General features: G+C 38.1%; 1 protein-coding gene across 1 annotated transcript in view; it reads right to left on the reverse strand.

The window, feature by feature from the left end:
• Window positions 1-16,851, reverse strand: part of SEMA3E (semaphorin 3E) — a 152,754-nt gene extending 135,903 nt beyond the window's left edge. The window contains exon 1 of the mRNA XM_032985235.2: window positions 16,373-16,851. Within this exon, the coding sequence (XP_032841126.2) occupies window positions 16,373-16,652 (280 nt within the window). The 5' untranslated portion in view covers window positions 16,653-16,851. The remainder of the gene's footprint in view (window positions 1-16,372) is intronic.
• Between the last annotated feature and the right edge of the window lie 1,181 nt (window positions 16,852-18,032).

Genomic DNA, 18,032 nt, shown 5'->3' on the forward strand with positions numbered 1-18,032 from the left:
CATTAGGGATGAGGAAAGGTACTGTCCTGGTTGGGGCTGGACTAGAGCTCCCGTTGGTTTGGCAGCGGGAGGAGCTGCAGCACCCTGAGACCCCAGGGACTGCCCAGGTCCCAGTGCCCTCACCTGTGTGCGGGGGCGGGGGGAGCACAGCCGGAGGGCTGGGCCCCGATTGGCTGATATCCCATGTCATGTGACACTGTGCTCACTATATAAAGGCAGGAGTGGGCAGGGAGGGGTTTCCACTTCTGGGAGTGTGGCTGTGGTGCCTTTGTGTTTGGGATCACCAGCTGGGAGCAGGTGGGTGTTGGTCAGTGGGTGGTGAGCAGCTGTATGGTACATTACCTGTTGACACTGCTGTCAGTGTATTGTTCTGTTACAGTTATTAAACTGCTTTTATCTCAGCCTGTGAGTCTCCCTTTGCCCCTCCAATTCCCTCCCCATTCCCAAGTGGGGGGAGGGTGGGTGAGAGACTGTGTGGTGTTTAGCTGCTGAGTAGGCTCAAACCACAACAGGTATGTGTGACTTTGGAAGGATTAAGTGATTAGTTAAGAAGTGTAGATACTAAAAAATCTAGTGATATAGAGAAGATGAAGTCAGACTATTTCAGTAGGGGAAAGAACATAGGGAGCCCAGAGAACATGAGATATCAGCATATAGGAGACTAGAATACATTTCTTTCACTTTTCATAATTATTTTCTGTTTTAACAATTGCCTCCTATTGAGGCATGTCCTTGTTAATATTTCTTATTGCCAGTGTCATGTTGTTCAAAGATATTTCAGTCTCACTAGGCAAAACAATAGGTGGTCAGAAGGAAGTTTTATTACCACATTTAAATTAGATAATTCTACTGGGAAAAATTTTATGAGATTTAGCAAGACTTAAATATCTGAGAATCCCACAAGCTTGATGAAAGTTTTTCATAAAACTTCAAAGTGCATCCAGGTTTCTCAAATCTAATAGATTATTAGCACATGATTGGTAATCCAATCAGCCCAATGGAAAAACTGTCAATGAAAAAGAGGACTCCTTTCCCAAAAGAAGTACTTTAATTATAAAATGATTTTGTTTAGAATTACATACAGACTTGTTTTACAGGTAATATACAGCTTCTATAAGCATCACATCAGCTCTCTGGAGATCACTATCTAAGATAGTTACCAGCAGTTGTAAGGTCTTTATTGAGGTTCACCATCTATGTTTTTAGCAGGTGTGAGGGCTTTATAAAAGTAAAAATCTGCTTGGATTAGGAACTGACCAGTTAAAAACAAGTCTTATCCAATCAACAATGTTAAGGTCAGCCTGAAGGCTTTCCGTTCCAATTATGCAAGCTGTTCACAGGATCTGCCTCCACCCTTTAGTGCTCTCAGATGCACTTTTAAAAGTCTGTAAACAATCATATAGTGACTAAGTAGTATCAGGATTATTACAGTCCCTGTGAAAGTAACTGCAGAACTCGAAGGTGCCAACAGAAGCACGTTATTATCCTGTGCTACTGTAATGCAGTTAAAACCGTAAGTATAGGCTCAGATGGATGCAGTAACAGTTAACCTCTGCCATCAAAATTACCGTGTCTGTCAAGACCAAACTTTACAGACTGAAGGATGAAACGCTTAAAATGCAAAACCGCTTAGGCAAAGTTTGCACAGAAATCCACATCTGTAGAAACTTACTGTCGTGAACAGATAGAGAAGCTAAACTCTGCCAACAAGGTTGTAGTAGGACTACAGTCATGGATTTTATGTATGACTAATTCAGAAAAACGCTGAAGCACCTTTTCATCAAAGATTAGAAATCTACTTTCTTTGTGTTAATTTATAGTTTACACCATATAAAATATAAAACACCCTAAGACATGACAAGTCTAACTCTCAGATATTCCCCATGGGGGCTATAACACTCCCAGGCAATAGAATCAGATGTCAGTACATGTCAATATGCCTGTTACTGTTCAACAATCCCAAGTTAGAGCACTTCTACGCTGCTATCAAATTCACAGCACACTTCAGGAGCTGTTTTACAAGAATCTATAAACATCAGTTGTTATTATTTTCAAATCTCCATGCTATAAGTTTTTTGTTTTGTTTTAGTTTTATATTAAGAGTACAAGGAATTTTCAACAGCCCAGAGATCTAATTTTACAGCTCAAGGGTTTTAGTGCTATTATGTTGGAGAATGGCTCAGAGACAAGGGTCCTGAGCCCACCGAGCAATTGTATGATCAGAGCCTGCTCTAGCTGCTGATGCTGGGCCTCACTAGGGTTTGCCTGCAGCTGCTGATACCTGAGGAATGTCAAGGACGCTTCAGCCTTGTGTACCGTGGTGTGTCGAAAACAGGCTAAGGGGAATTAGGAATAGCGGTCTGAGAAACATTGTGTTACGGTACTGTTGTGTATCGAAAACAAGTCAAGAGGAATTAGAACTAGTAGCATGAGAAACTTAGTGTTATGAGAAGCTTGTGCTGTAAGCTAACTGCAAGTAGGTGGACCGTGCGAATACGACCCTTAGAGCTTAAGCCAATCAGCTAGTGACTAGTAGGCATAATTAGTAGAAAGATTATAAAAGGCTGTAATGAAAATCAATAAACTGAAGCACACTTTATCACTCATACTGAGTCGGCTACATTCTTCCTCCTTGGCCTGAGTCCTCGGCTCACCCAGCCCGGCAATTGGCGCCCGAACAGGGACCCTCAAGAAAAAGGGTCAACCGGGAATAAAGGGTCTCTCGAGAAAAAGGGACTCTCGTTGAGGTGAGAATAAAGGGATCCTCTAGACGAAAGGAACCCTCGTTGAAGGACCTGGCTGAAGGACAAGGAGCAGTGCGCCGGGGGCAGTGACCGGCGGGCAAAAAGAGCGACCAGAACATCGCGTCCTGTGGTGTGTCGTCTCCGGCCTGAACCGATTGAAGTTCACCACTGCAAGGGCTACAAGCTGAGGGCTGCAAGGATATTATAACAGGTATTAAGGTACATGGATTTTGAAGTAGCCCTAGATTTATTACAGAGCTTTTTAGAAAAGCGTGGGACAGATAGTAGTTGTATTAAACAGCTAGCTGGTCTAGGTGCAACAGGGAAAGCAAAGGGGTGTTTTAAGGACTCTGATCTGTTGTTTGATGAAGAGGACTGGAGGAGATATGGAGATATACTATGGGATATGGTAATAGATGAGGATAAACTTGCTAAGAAATTAATGAAACCTCGGAGGGAGATAATCAATAACATTAAGCGCCATAAGGTTGAGAAGAACTTGGCTGTTTGCTCCACCGCGCAAGAAGCGGCAGAGAAATCAGGCGGCGCGGGGGTACCGGGTGGAGCGGCGGGGGTACCGGGTGGAGCGGCGTGCCACCATAAACTCTGCCCGCCCCCCGCCCTTCGGATGGTTCCGCCCCTGACAGCGCGTCAGCGTCTGAGTCGGAGAGAAAAACGGCGGCTCTGTCCGAATTAAAGCACCAGGGTCACACATCGGTAAGGGACAGTGACAAAGTCCAAGAACTTGAAAGAAAATTACAGAAGTTGAGCTACAGAACAGAACTCTGCATTTACAATTACAAGAAAAGGAAGCGCTGCCGGCAGCTCCCACCACACCCACTCCCGTCACCTTTATCAGAACCAGCTCCGCTTTTAGCTCAGCCCCGATGGAGTGGGGTGATTCGTGATGCCTTGTTAGAAGGGGACTGGCATGCTGCTGGAGCGTTGGCCTGCACAATAGTGACAACGAATGGGGGACACCTGAGAACTCAAGATCACAAGATTCTCCTGGGGGGGTCTGGAGACTCCTTACGAACTTTAGAACTCTGAACTGTCATTTGGGTGTTTCAACATCAACACTGGTATCAAAAACTTGTTCATGTAGTATCAGATTCATTGTATGTTGTGGGTTCATTGCAATGTTTAGAACATAGCATGGTGAAACCTGTATTACATTCTGTATTGCATACTCTGTTGTTACAATTGCGGACACTTTTAAAACTGTAAGGATGGTTTTCTTGCTACATAAGACTGAATAAGATTGGAACATGGACTGACAGACTGGTTACGAGACTTGGGAATTTGGAAAATGGACTGATGATGGTTGCAAATCTACAAAACTTGGAAATTACTGGGTGGCTAAAAGCTTTGTTGATGCATGGACTGGCAATGCTGATTGTCATTATGATTGTCATGATGGTATTGGGGTCTGTGTGGAAATGCTTTATGAATGCTATGATTCAAACGTTAAAAGGAGTCTGGATTGTCCAAAAAAGAAAAAGGGGGAAAACCTGGTAGGAATTTTTTTGGAGGGGGGATCAGGGTTATGCACTGATCCTACAGGGTTTGGACAATCCAGGCTGGGTCTCTGATCAGAAAACTGCCACGTGGTAATCCTGCCCTTGAGGTCACCTGGAAGGGCAAGAAGGAGGAAGTCAATCTAGTGCTTCCTCCCTGTTTGAATGCCTGGATGCACTAACCATAAAGTAGATTTAGTTTGTTCACGCGTACTAACGATGCAGACCTATCACAGCACTTCCGGGTGCGTGATAAGTGCCTTTATCCAGTAGATTGTAAGCTTGCATGTTTAAGTTGTGCCTTGTCATGTATTAAGAAAATCTTTGAATGAACGTTGGTGCAGGCTCTACTCATACAAAAAGAAAAAGGGGGAATTGTTGGAGAATGGCTCAGAGACAAGGGTCCTGAGCCCACCGAGCAATTGTATGATCAGAGCCTGCTCTAGCTGCTGATGCTGGGCCTCACTAGGGTTTGCCTGCAGCTGCTCGCAGCTGCTGATACCTGAGGAATGTCAAGGACGCTTCAGCCTTGTGTACCGTGGTGTGTCGAAAACAGGCTAAGGGGAATTAGGAATAGCGGTCTGAGAAACCTAGTGTTATGATAACGGTGGTCTGAGAAACATTGTGTTACGGTACTGTTGTGTATCGAAAACAAGTCAAGAGGAATTAGAACTAGTAGCATGAGAAACTTAGTGTTATGAGAAGCTTGTGCTGTAAGCTAACTGCAAGTAGGTGGACCGTGCGAATACGACCCTTAGAGCTTAAGCCAATCAGCTAGTGACTAGTAGGCATAATTAGTAGAAAGATTATAAAAGGCTGTAATGAAAATCAATAAACTGAAGCACACTTTATCACTCATACTGAGTCGGCTACGTTCTTCCTCCTTGGCCTGAGTCCTCGGCTCGCCCAGCCCGGCACTATTACACATTAAAGCAACAACAACAAAAAAATTCTAATCCATTAACTTGATATTATGAAGTAATTTGTTGCATTTTCTATCAAAGTAAGGGGTTCCGTGTCAAGAAAATTACAGAGACCACATATAGTACTTGTAACATCTATTTCACAATTCTAAATGACAAGTACCCACACATATTACAGTGCTCTAGAAAACCCTTAAAGAAGTGTTTTCTGAAAACACAATTTTCCTTATAACAAAGGAGCATGGCAAGTTGGAAGTCTCAAACCTTTTTATCAGTGTTTTAACCAAAGAATAAAATGGCAAGTGAATTATACACATAAATCAAAATTGTAAAAGTTTCATGTTGTTTTGTAATGCCTGGGTATGGGCAAAATAGAAAAACTTTTGTCATGATTGGTTTTAATCAATCATGCTACCGGGATGGCTACAAAGAATCTGTGCTTTAAACTTTGATCTTGCAAACAGACCATAACTTAACTTTTAATCAATGGAGTAATTTGTCTGATTAAAGATACAAACATGATCAAGTATTTATAGAATCAAAGTTTTAGGATATGGTCTATAAGACCACTTTATGTGAAGTGGAAATATCATAAACAGCTTGTACGTTACCTCTGTTTGTTACTGGTTCTTGGCCAGACGGTAGCTGAGCTCTGGAAGGCAGCTGTGAGAAACTCACCTATTTCAGCATGATAGTGCATCAGGTTAGTTTAAACTGCTCTGAAAGCTGTGTAGCCCAAACCAGCATATAGTGCTTAACCTCAATCAGCATATTGTACTTAAACAAAGTCAGCATACTGTGCACTGAAGCAGATGCAGAACACCTCTGAGTCATTACCGTGGTCCACAGATGGTTGCGTCCAGCAGCTATGGTAATCAGCTACATTGCTCAAGTCACCGTACAAGTGACCACACCTTCATCCTCATCTTCCAGTCCATTTCTATATCAAAGATGCACTACTTAGTAACAATATCTTCACTTATACTTCATCAAGACAACAGTGTTGCAGCTCATAAGCTCTGCATTAAGTGATTCTCAATTAAACAGTTTTATCCTTGGATGTGTAAAATGGTAGACCTATCATCAGACATTTATCCCAAATCCATCTTACCTACTTTTATCTGAGTGTTATCTAGGCCTCTGGTTTGAGCTGACCATTATTCTCCTTCTGTACTCAGGAGAGACAGAAATATGCTTCCAGGCCAAGTGAAACCACCAAATGGATCACCTGTTTCAGAAAGTAAATTCAGGAACAAGGAATACTCTCTCAACTCTTTAGTCACAGAATTTCATGGCAGGTTTTCTATTGTCATTATTAACAGTGAAATAAGGCATCTGTTCTATTTTTATATTAAAGGTTTCATATACTTAGCAGTAGAGTTTAAGGATAGTATGCTGCATTCAAAGTTGCTGGAGAACCACATTTTACTGTAACTGCTTACTTTATCTTCTAAATCTGAAGCATTTTATTTACAAGAATTCAAGTAATTTAGAAATTAAATAACCTGCTGCAGTGTTTGAGTCTTGACCCACAGAAGCTTTAGTCAGTCAACAAGGAATACTGTGGAATTAGTAAAGAGCTTGGGATTGTTTACAGCTTGGTTCTGAGATATAATAAATGCTCAACCTGCTGAATACTTTAACACCTCCTCAATAGTGTGTTTAGAAATTACTACTATCCCAGATACTTGTGTAACCTGAAAATATGCAGAAGGACATGTCTAAGCCTAAGATAAGCAGAGAAGAGAAAATAATGACTTACTGCATGTAAACACAGGCACATAAAGACAAGATATTTTTTCAACAACATTAATAAGAACAAGATCTCTTAAGACAGCTTACGTCTTTCTGGGCTCCCAGACAACACATTTTTTCAAGCTTTGCATCATACCATTCTCAATCAACTGAGATGAAATATTTAATGCATAAAGGAATGGGCTTATTTTCCTTTATTCTTGGCTTTTCCACATACTCACGGGAAAGCACTTAGTTTAATCATAAATAAAGAGTTGCAGAAGCTCATGGAATTGAGCAACACTTGCTAACCTTTTGCTTTCTGGCTGAAAAATGTCCTTCAGTGATGACCCCAGTGAATAGTGCTATCTGGAATAATTCCATAACATCAAGCAACCTATTATTTTACTATTATTAAGTTTTAGTAACACTGCTGTGAGAAACCATCTGTTAAAACAGAAACGAGGTACTGACCCTTAGGTGTTTGGGAACTGTAGTTTTCTGCAATCAGTTTAGGCACTTTTCATTCATTTTATACAATTTCCTTTCACTGGTGTCAGGAAGACCAGAATAAGAAAAGGCCAACATCCCTGTGATGTTTATTGCACATCAACAAATAAAAGATATATTTACAGCAGCATTCATTATTTTACTAGGCCTATTAAACAAATGTGTTGTAAGAAAAAGACTATAAAGCAAACTTAGCAACAGTAAAAAGCCCATTGTTTGACTCCCCACAGAAGCTTCAATTGCTTCACAGTATGAAGTCAGGAATCCTTTAGATAAAAATAAACACAGAAGTAGAGAGTAGATACATCAAGGATGTTAAGAAGAATGAAGTCTTCTTTCATTGAATGCTTGTCTTCCAAGCATTGGTTCCTTGGTTTAGAGAATTATTTTGTAAATAGTTTGCTAAAAACTCCCATCATCATACTAGAGGGATCCAGTTGAGAACCTTTTAAATTTGTATGTATATATGTTTTAGGGGATTTAAAGAAATGGAAACAGAAAATAAACTTCACATGCTGCACTGAAAGAGCGAATTTCCTAAAAGCTGAAATCCTTCAGTGCTGCTGAAGCAGAAATGTTAACAACATCATTTCACAAGGATCATAAACTTTGTTTTTTTCTTAACTGCTGCTGCCAAATCACAGTCTGAAGAGGACTATATATTGCCTGTCATCAAATTCTTATAAATAATGAGCAACTTCTGCTCAGGCCAAAGTGATATAAGAAGTCGTCAGTGATATTTTTTTGTCTTTCTCCTGTCTTTGTCTAATAGGATTTGTTTGGCTGAGTTTGGTCTTTTTGTTTTTTTTTCATTAATGAGATTTTTGGACTTTTATTTCTCCCCTATTTTGACATTTAATATTCATAAAGATCCTTTGAACTTTATAGTAATAGATCACACAAAGCACAAAATCTCATGTCTGTCATACAACTTTCATTGATGTGCTCATACCAAGCAAATTCAACTAAGAATGATAATACAATTTTAGAAGCTAGATGTTTCATGTCTATGGAAAATTAGACTTTGCCATTATATTATTACAGGATTTTCTTTGTGTTGACTTTTTAACCTGCAGAAGCATTGAAAACTTTAGTTTTGAATCCGTTCATTGATACAGGAGTTCTAAGTGCCAGGAGTCAACAAGTAACAGGCAGGTGAGTTACAGAAAGTGCTATGGGACCAAGTTTCTCCATGGGAGGCAAAGAGACAACACAGCAGAGGGTATTGCTGTTTCCTGGTAAACTTCACTGATTCTGTACTGTGAAGTGTATGAGGTAAATGGACGGTACTTCCACCAAGCAAATGGAGTTGCAACCTGAAACACTGCACTGCATTCAAGGACAAATCTTAGGTCATTATACGTAACAGGAGGACTCTAGTTCACTTTTAATCAGACTTGAGCAGATTTGGATTGACAGAGGAGGTAATAAGGCATACCAAGTACTATATTGAGACAGGGTAGCAAGACATGACATAAACAACTACCAATTTTCTGCTTTCACCTGAGACTAATAAAAAGCAATTTAAAGATGATATTCAACTTTTATTCCATTAAAAATTATTTTTCAGCTACATGAGTGATCCAAGTTTTGCAGCTATTGGCTACACACACAGTCTGTGTGTCATGCCAGGGCTAGGATGTTTGGCAGGCATCACTTTGTTGACATCTTTGTGGTTACAGTCCTCCTGTACATACTTGCACAGAAACTATAAAAGGAACCTTTGACATGTCATTATATTCTGGAGGTCCTGCAAATTACAGGTGAAATAAGAACGAGAGTACACTAGAAAAGAAACAAAGATTCATCACTAAAATGTTATATTCACCTGAGCAGTGAGGCTAATCTGTGCATCTGTGCCTGATCATAATGTGTGGCAATTTACAAATCCTCAGAAAAGGTCAAGCATCAAGAAATGTCACAGAGAAAACCCCAAGAAAAAAACAGAGAAACCCTTCCTTGAGTTCGTAACCTTGTTTTTTTTTTTTTTTTTTTTTTGTTGTTTTTTGTTTGTTTGTTTGTTTTTTTTTTTTGTTTTTGTTTTTGTTTTTAAAAAATAAAAAAAACCTTCAAACACTTTAGCTTAGGTGATTTTTCTAGGCATGAAAATCATCACAGGGTAAGAAAAAACTGAATACATAATGATACATTCTTGCTTTACATTGTTTTGAAAGTGGAAAGAAAAAAAAAAGCCTTTAGAGTGCTCTAAAACTGTTTTCCAAATGGATGCAGCGTGAGTGAAAGTGTATCAATTTATAGCTTCATCAAAACTAACAGAAGATGCTTAGAGGAGCATTCAGTTGAATTCATTAACAAGGCAAAATCTCTCAAAATAAAAATTGTAGCCTTGAGGATGATCAAAGAATCAAGATCAAGAGAAAAAAGAATTTATTAATGTGAGGTGGTAAAAGTGGGGAAACAATAGGTTGGTAACATTTGTTTTAGAAACTATGCTCTGAGAGAATCATGACAGTTTTCTTTGTTTTAATGTATGTAGTAAACTCATTCAGTTCCTGAAACTGAATCTCAGTGATGAGAATTTACATTTTTCATCAATTTAAAGATTGAGTTTATTTTAAAAAGCTCTCAAATATTGTTTCTTCAAAGTTATTTACATCCTTTGTTTACACGAGTTTGGAATTATAACTAAACTACAGATATTTTTTATAATGTAATATTTTCATTCTTTTCCTCTTTCAACATTTTTGTTCATGTTTAATCATGAATCCTTAACTGATTATTTAAATGCCAAGCATTAACTAACCAACACAAAACAGTTTTAATAGTATACTCAAGAGAGCTTTTCTCTGTAAAACAAAGATTATTATCTTCATCCCTGCAGGCTATGCATTTCTTTAAGAACTGAAGATTTTTCTAATTAATTCTGGCTGAATGCTATAACATCAACATATTTCCCTGGCTAAATGAAGAAAACCAGGGCAGCAGTTTTAACAATATTTAGGGTTCCCATTGCACACTTTTAGAATATTTATTGATCAAAAGTTTCTCAAAAGCCCCGACACAGATGCTCACCCTTGCACTGCATCCTGTAAATCATGCAAACAGCATCAATCCTGTTTTCATTTAAATAAAATATAACACTTGCTTTCAGTGAAATAATGAGGAGTACAGTATCTGGTGAAGAGTTTAAAATAGCAGATGGTGTTATCACTTTGAAAGCAGGGAGGTATCTGTGTAGAAGCAGCAGCATGCAGGATATTCTGGTCTTGCACCTTCAGATGGTACTCAGTTCTTTAAAGCAAAAGCAGGAAAGTGATTGATGTTATGCAGCAAACAGTCTGCTTCTTGCATCCCTAACGGTGGTGCTTATCACTTCAGAGTTCTGCTACAGTAATACTTACAGAAGCCTTTGTCAACAAAATGAAGTTATGAAAGGGACTAGTATGGATTCTCTGCCAAAAAATTCCTGTCTTGGTGAGCAGGTCCCTCTAGGATTACTTGGAAACACTCCTGAACTTGCTGTCAGTCACCTCTTGTGGTGTGGATGAATAATAAACCTAACGCTTGTACATTACTAGTAGAAAAATCAGTTGTCTGTCCAGTGGGAGAAGGGATACAAAAGCTCTCCTCTACCCCAGAAATGGGCCAGAGATATTTGTATATCTTTCCATAGGACATTTCTAAGCTGACATTGAGTTCTATGTGCCCTTGAGAATTTGGGTAAGAAGAGAAGACTGCTTGTCACATGTTTTTTCCAAGTACTTATAATTCTGGTTACGGGCCCTTGTACCCAAACACATTTAGACCTGGAGCCATAATACAGGGTTAATACAGATCTTTAGCTCCTAAACCCTTAGAATTATATTGCTTCTTAATTCACTGTAAGAAAAATCCAAATTTCAATCTGTTGCATATATACACATGTACTTTAGAGATACATATATATGTGTATATACATATACATAATCATCTATCTTTTTTTATACAGACTTCTCTGGAATTTATGTAAGCACGGACTACAAGCTAAATCCTTATTCTGGTACAAAATCAAAGTGATTTATATCTAACATGAATTAACGTCTTCCTCAAATTTAAATTTGCCTTAGTAGGAAAACTAGTTCTTCCTAGTCATTCAAAATCATAATTCTATTACAGTGAAAGCTGTTAAAAATAGAAAACGTTTTCATGCATGAAATTAAATCAGTCATGATTCAATTATGGCTTATGTGTGTGGTCATCAATTAACCATGATTTATGTGGCCAGGTGACTACTAATTGAAAATACTATACTTGCATTAAATATATATACCTACTCCAGAATTCACAACTTGCCTGTCTAAAAATTCTCTACATTTTTGTTATTCAATTCAGTCATTAGTCCCTGAGTAAATTTTGCTGCCACCTAGCTAGAGAACAGACACAGTAAGCTATCATGGATAAGCATGACAAAACTCTTGGTGTTAATTAAAAAGAATTCTATATTACAATTATCAAGGAAATTAAAGTAGGTGTGCTGAAAGTCCAGCTCCTGCCAGTGCCAATGAAACATATTTTTCTGTTGGAATAGACCTCAGCAACCCTCAGAGATGATTAGCCAGCCCTAACAAACCTAAATTCTCATATATGAACTATTTTATATTACACATTCTACGGAGTAGAAACTATATATCAACATGGAGAATACCACTTTTCTTCTGCAACATTTCAGCTCTCCCTTTCTGAGTTGCCTGCTGCTATTGTTTGAAATATTTATGCTTGGAAAATAAATTTTCTAATCCAGATTTTTTCCTTCTAAATTCAGACTGCCCCTTCTGCCCTCTGCAGCTTGACTCTACTATAGAAAGCAGCAAGCAGTTCCCAAAGCAGGTAAAAGGGAGACATTTGGATGGATAAGGAAAGCACAACTGCTACTTAACCACATCTTTTCCAGACAAGAACAGTGTCTAGTGCATAGCTACACAACCTGAGATCAGGTGTTGCCAAAGTCTCTCAAGTCACTGAAGAGCAATGTAAATGGGTAAAACTGAAAACAGATCCCTCAAGATCTGCAAGTCTGTGCACATAACCGATGATACCAGATCCCATTGCAGCAACAAAATTGTATAGACCACTGTAAGGGCTCAATATCTCATTTCATACTATGTTACATTTGCTCTTTACCATATCCACAAACTAGGGGAGAAACAAACCCAGCTAGAAATACACTGCAAACCATGTGTAAAGCTTAAATTACACAGTTACATCCTTCATGAGCTCTTCAGGCCTACATGCTTCTAGTGTAGCTCTGTTAGGCTTATATAAATATATCCCTTCTGTCTTCAGGAAACCAAATCCATTTCAATCTCTAATGTAAATAGTTTCTTTTTACCATGTAGTGTGTGCTGATTTCACCTTAATTATATATTTCCCATTGCGAGAACTTTAACTGTGGGATACTGGGAAAGAATTTAACCAGCAGCCTATAAAGAACAGGGGCTGAAGCTTGGCTTCCATTAACACCTCATTAGGTAGAGCCTGTACTGTATGTAAAATGAGCTAATGATTTTTAAATGTAGTTGTAAGCCTATAACTTAATAATGTAGAAATTTATTTCTCTGTAATACTGAACAAGCAATAATATATTTTTATCTCTAAAAAAATCAACATGAAGCTATTGGAGTACATTATTACCTCAAGTAAGATCTTTGCTGGTCATCAAACACTGACCTTAGTGCAGCCATACCATTAATACCACAAGTGGTACTAATTGCAGTGTAAATTTTTTGATAGACACAAGCTGACTGTTTGAGGAAAACACCTTCAAGTCCTGGATATAAATATAGTTCAGTTTACTAAAAATGAAGTTAGAACCATGGAATGACTGTTAGGTGATTATAGGATTAATTCTAATCCCATATAAAAGAATGGCAAAATTCTCATGTTTGAGTTTACTGTGAATAAAGACGATCCTTTACCTTACCAAAAATCACCATTATAGTTTGCATTAACTTGACAGGTTTAACAGTAGTTCAAGAATGCATGACTTTCATTAACTCCCACTAGAGCTGAGTAAATGGCCATAGAGTCAAACAGGGGTTGCATAATATATCCCTTAATTGGCAAGGGGATTGTGGTATTCCTATCCATCAGGTGACCCCTCTGAACAAGGGTTAGGACCTGATCTTGTTGCAGTGGGTATGGATAGACGTGTACACTGCAGGTGAAGCCTGGTTTGCTGTGAGAGCAAAAAGTTCTCATTCACTGGCAGTTCACTACACTTTCCCTGAGTATCACCTTTAAAGGAAAAAAATAAGAGACAATTTGTAAATTTGTAAAAAACGGAGTTCTCTTTCTAATTTGTGGAAGCTTCTCTTGGCTCTTTAGAGTAACAATATTTTAAACGAGACTAGTTTTAAATACTTTTTCCATAGCAAAAAAATCTCATGTCCATAAACCTCACCACGCCCATCATAGAAGCTTTTAGCTTACCAGTCAGCACTAGCCTATCTTGCACTGGCCTGAATCCCAATTAACCACCAGCTTCCACAGTTACAAAGGGAGGTAGTGAGCAAGCATGTTTACTTTCATGTTTCAGGGTCTTTGCAGTGAAATTTTCAACTGAATTTACAGCTACGCCACACTGAAAATTTACACATATGGGCTTCATTGTCTGTACCACACAGCAACTCGCAGGAAAGGCTGGAGCAGCTTTGTAAAGAGGGTGCATACCGCCTCTTCGTAACTACCCCATGCCTAGCTGGTACCCACAGCAGCCTTTCTCTGGAGTAAATGCAATTAAGATGAGGGACCCTCCTGCTGTTCCTGTTTGATTAGTGAATACAGCAATGACATTTACTCATTGTCTTCATGCTTGGTTGCTACATTCTTTTGGCTGGGAGGACAGCAATCGCTGTTCCCCGGGTGCAGGCAGGTATGCCATTTCTAACCTTTGGCTTGGGATATGTGGTCAGGCGCTCACTGACTGCAACACAGCTTGTAAAATCAGTCATGTTTCATAAGTGTGAAAAATGAGAGAGAGTATTGTACAAGGTGAAATATAAGATGGTGATGTGTGTGTTCATGGTAGAGAATTTACTTGGGACAGCTCTTTCTGTGTCATTGGATTTTAGCAAACTGACATTGGGCAGGGGAGGTTTGGCCCTCTCTGAGAAATGTATATTTTAACATCTCCTTGAAAATATCAGAGTTACGATGTGCTATGGCTAAATTACTGGCCCCTTGCTGAAAATGGAAGTAATATGCAGTGAAACGTACATTGAGTCCAACCAGCGGAAAAACAATTACTTCTACAAGTGAGAACAGAAGCAGTTAATAGTCACAGCACCATAGTGGGGAGCTTGCCAAAACTGGCAGCTAAGCCAGAGTCCTCAACCAACATAACAGTAGGTCTATTTGTCTCATTTACTGTGCTTTTCTTCTCTCTCTTACCTCATCACATGCAAACAAATATCAGTAACAATGATAGCCTTAGCAAATATACCTAGAAATAAAGAAGTGTTCAAATACACATTTTCAACAATAAGAGATGTGAAAGGATTATATAATCAGCATTTGTCTCCCATTCCTACTGTACTCTGAAACCACAGGCTAAAAAATAAGTGTTTTATATATTAAAAGGGATAATATAATTTATTTCAATGGGAGCAATTAATTGTTTACTTACAAGACAGCTTTCCATGACAAATATATTTTTTCTTTAAAACATGTTTCACTGCCTTATAAATGCAAACCCCATTTCTTATAGCTTCCTAGCAAGACATTCAGACCAATTATCTTATTCAGCTTCTCCTTTCTTTATAATTGGTAATTTAGCTTGCTATATCAAACACGATTAAACCTTGTTTAGACTAAAGCTGTCTACACATGGAGCTCTAGTTGATGCTAATTTTTAAATCTTAACCATACTTAAAATAGGTATTCTAATGCACTTGAGACTGATTCAGCTTACTTATCACTTTCATAACCACAAAAATGTTCTTGAGTAAATTAGCATTTGCTCATTCCCAACTATGTCAGCAAAAAGGCATTTTCTTTTCATCTTTGCATAAGAGGTAATATCAAATCATTACTGATTGGCCAATCATCAGTTTAACTTGTACACTTACATTTTTTCACTCCTACTACAATAACTGCCTGTCATGTATTTCTAAGGACGTAATCTACAAAAGTATGTACTGCTGCAGAGAACTGAAATGTCATGGTTATGCACAGGTATTTTTATATATACACAAGATTAAAACCAAATCATAAAGAGTTTAAATCACATACAATCCAGACCAGAACAAGGATCTATTCTGTAGGAACTAAGGAAGAATGGTTCAGTCTTCAGGTAAACTGAAACTTGCAACTTTTTGGGGGGGTTTAAATTATTTAAGTACTTTACATACATATGTCAGAAAAAAATGCATTTTTTTTCATTGGGTAACTCAGTTAAACTGAAAGCAGACTTACATTGGCAGTTAGTCATCTTAATTATAGTGTGATGACACTTGCTAGTTTAGAAAATGAATCATATGGTTGCACAGGAATTCAGCCTTTTTGCCTTAGCTATATTTGTAGATAGATAGAATTCTAAAAGTGAAACAGACATTTAATTGTTTAAGGTTTTCTTGATGTATAAGAGTATATTTATTCAGCAATAATTTCAGGTTATCTTCTCCATTTCTTTCCCTCTTATTAGAGACCAGACATTCTTCTTACAGCATGGAGGATAAGACAGAATGACAAGCAAATTTAACACATTTTCAGGTAGAAGCATATTTCAGTAACCTAAAATCATCACTGGAAGTACCTTAAATCTTCCTGAATTCAGTAAACTTAATTATGGATGCAGTTTAGTACAAGGAAACAATTCACAAGATTTCTGGACAGGAATATTTTACTCTGTCACAGAAACATAATTTAACCCCAATACAATACTTTCAGTGAAGTCAATGAACTTGCATTAGCATAAAGTCTTTAGAAACCTGACACACTGACCTACCTTTATGTGACAGACGTAACCTTGGCTGCCTCGTATCTGTTGCATGACATCCAGTCGGTAACTCTAGTAACAAGCCATATAGTGCCAGGATTAAAAGGTCCTGGGCAGATGCCATCCTGCCCAAGATCAAATTCTTGTGCTCTTCACTTAACTGCTGCTGTTTGTTTGCTGTTTTAGTGGGTTGTTTTAAGGCTTCAAGTTCCAATTCTACTTTCCCAGTGCAGTTAGATCTCTCTTTGGTCAGTTTGTGGGGTATCTCTATGGGAAATTCAGTGTTCATCAGAGAAGCACACAGTCTCAGCAAGCCATTTGTCAAGCTGTGCAAATGTCGTGAAAAAATATTCCCTCCCTAGGACAATTGTTTATAAAGTGCAAGGACATTCCAAGACGTTACTCTGCAGTGTTGTGTCTTGAGCTCTCTTTAGTAATTCTGCCAGTGGATTCAGGAAGAAGCTGTATTTTCAGTCCCTCCTGCAAGGCAATTCATTCAGAGAAGGAGGGAGGAAGAGAAAAAAAAAAAAAAAAAAAAAAAAAAAAGAAGAAAGCACCCTCCTCCTTGGTGCTCTTCAGAACTCAGCCCCTTGCTCTGACTTGCCAAACAGCTAGTTTTAATTCACCTTTCACCTTTGCTAATTAAAAACAAGAAGTGCCATTCCCTCCTGGAGTTGCAGGATCCACCCAGCGGGGAAGCCGGGCTGTCAGGCTGCTGTATTTACTGAGAAAGTTCAGGGAGGGTTGAGGCAATGCACAGCACTAGCGGCTTCTAGGAAGCGTTTTAATCCACGTGCTGTGCACCGATTCCTCAATTGCTTTATAGTTTCATGTTGTAAAGTATCGGGAGAAGGGTCAGAATTCCTTCTGTCCCTCCCTTTCGGAAAGTCATTTCAGCTTTTGTTCCCAGATCAGTTTTAGAGGAGGATTAGCCCTTGAATTAACTATTTAAGTACATTATCACATGGAGTCATTAAACAGCATGCTACTAAGTGGATCAGAATAAATATTCTAGTTGCATATACTTTCTTACTTTAAAGGAAAAGGTTTAGGTTTTGTGATTTATTTTATTTTTTTTAATGTGGCTTCTCCCCATTACATTTTAAATGTCTGTGAGTCTGGAATCTTAGGTCATCTATACATGTCAGTAAAATTACTTATCTGACTAAATGCTTGTAGGATTGGACAATATTTAAAAAAAAAAAAAAAAAAAAAAGTCTGAGCAGAGAGCTGTGATAACATGATAGGCAGCATCAGATTTACAAGTGTCAAGCAGCTACCTCTTATATTGCAACTAACAAATACCAGAAAACTTCATCTTTTTTTCACATTATTTGTAACTTAAAAATATACCTGTGGCAAGAACTAGATTTTTATATTATAGCTACATGTCTGGAATAGATTAATTAAGGAATAAATTTCTGCATAATTAAGATCTCATGCATAGACTCATTTAGAATTTTGTGAGGTACATTTTAGTCATTAACAATTGAGCTTTTTTTAATGGATTGGAGCATTAAAATCATGTTAAGTCTTTATTCTTCTCATTGTTTTATACAGTAAAAGAATCATGAAAAAAAGGACAATTAAAATTAATATATACTTTTGACAATAATGCACTCAAACAAATTTGGTAGCCAACAAAAGGTAGTGTTATCTGGAAAGAAAG

Source organism: Tyto alba, unplaced genomic scaffold (assembly GCF_018691265.1).
Source record: "Tyto alba isolate M040663 unplaced genomic scaffold, T.alba_DEE_v4.0 Super-Scaffold_2, whole genome shotgun sequence".
NCBI classification, from domain to species: domain Eukaryota; kingdom Metazoa; phylum Chordata; class Aves; order Strigiformes; family Tytonidae; genus Tyto; species Tyto alba.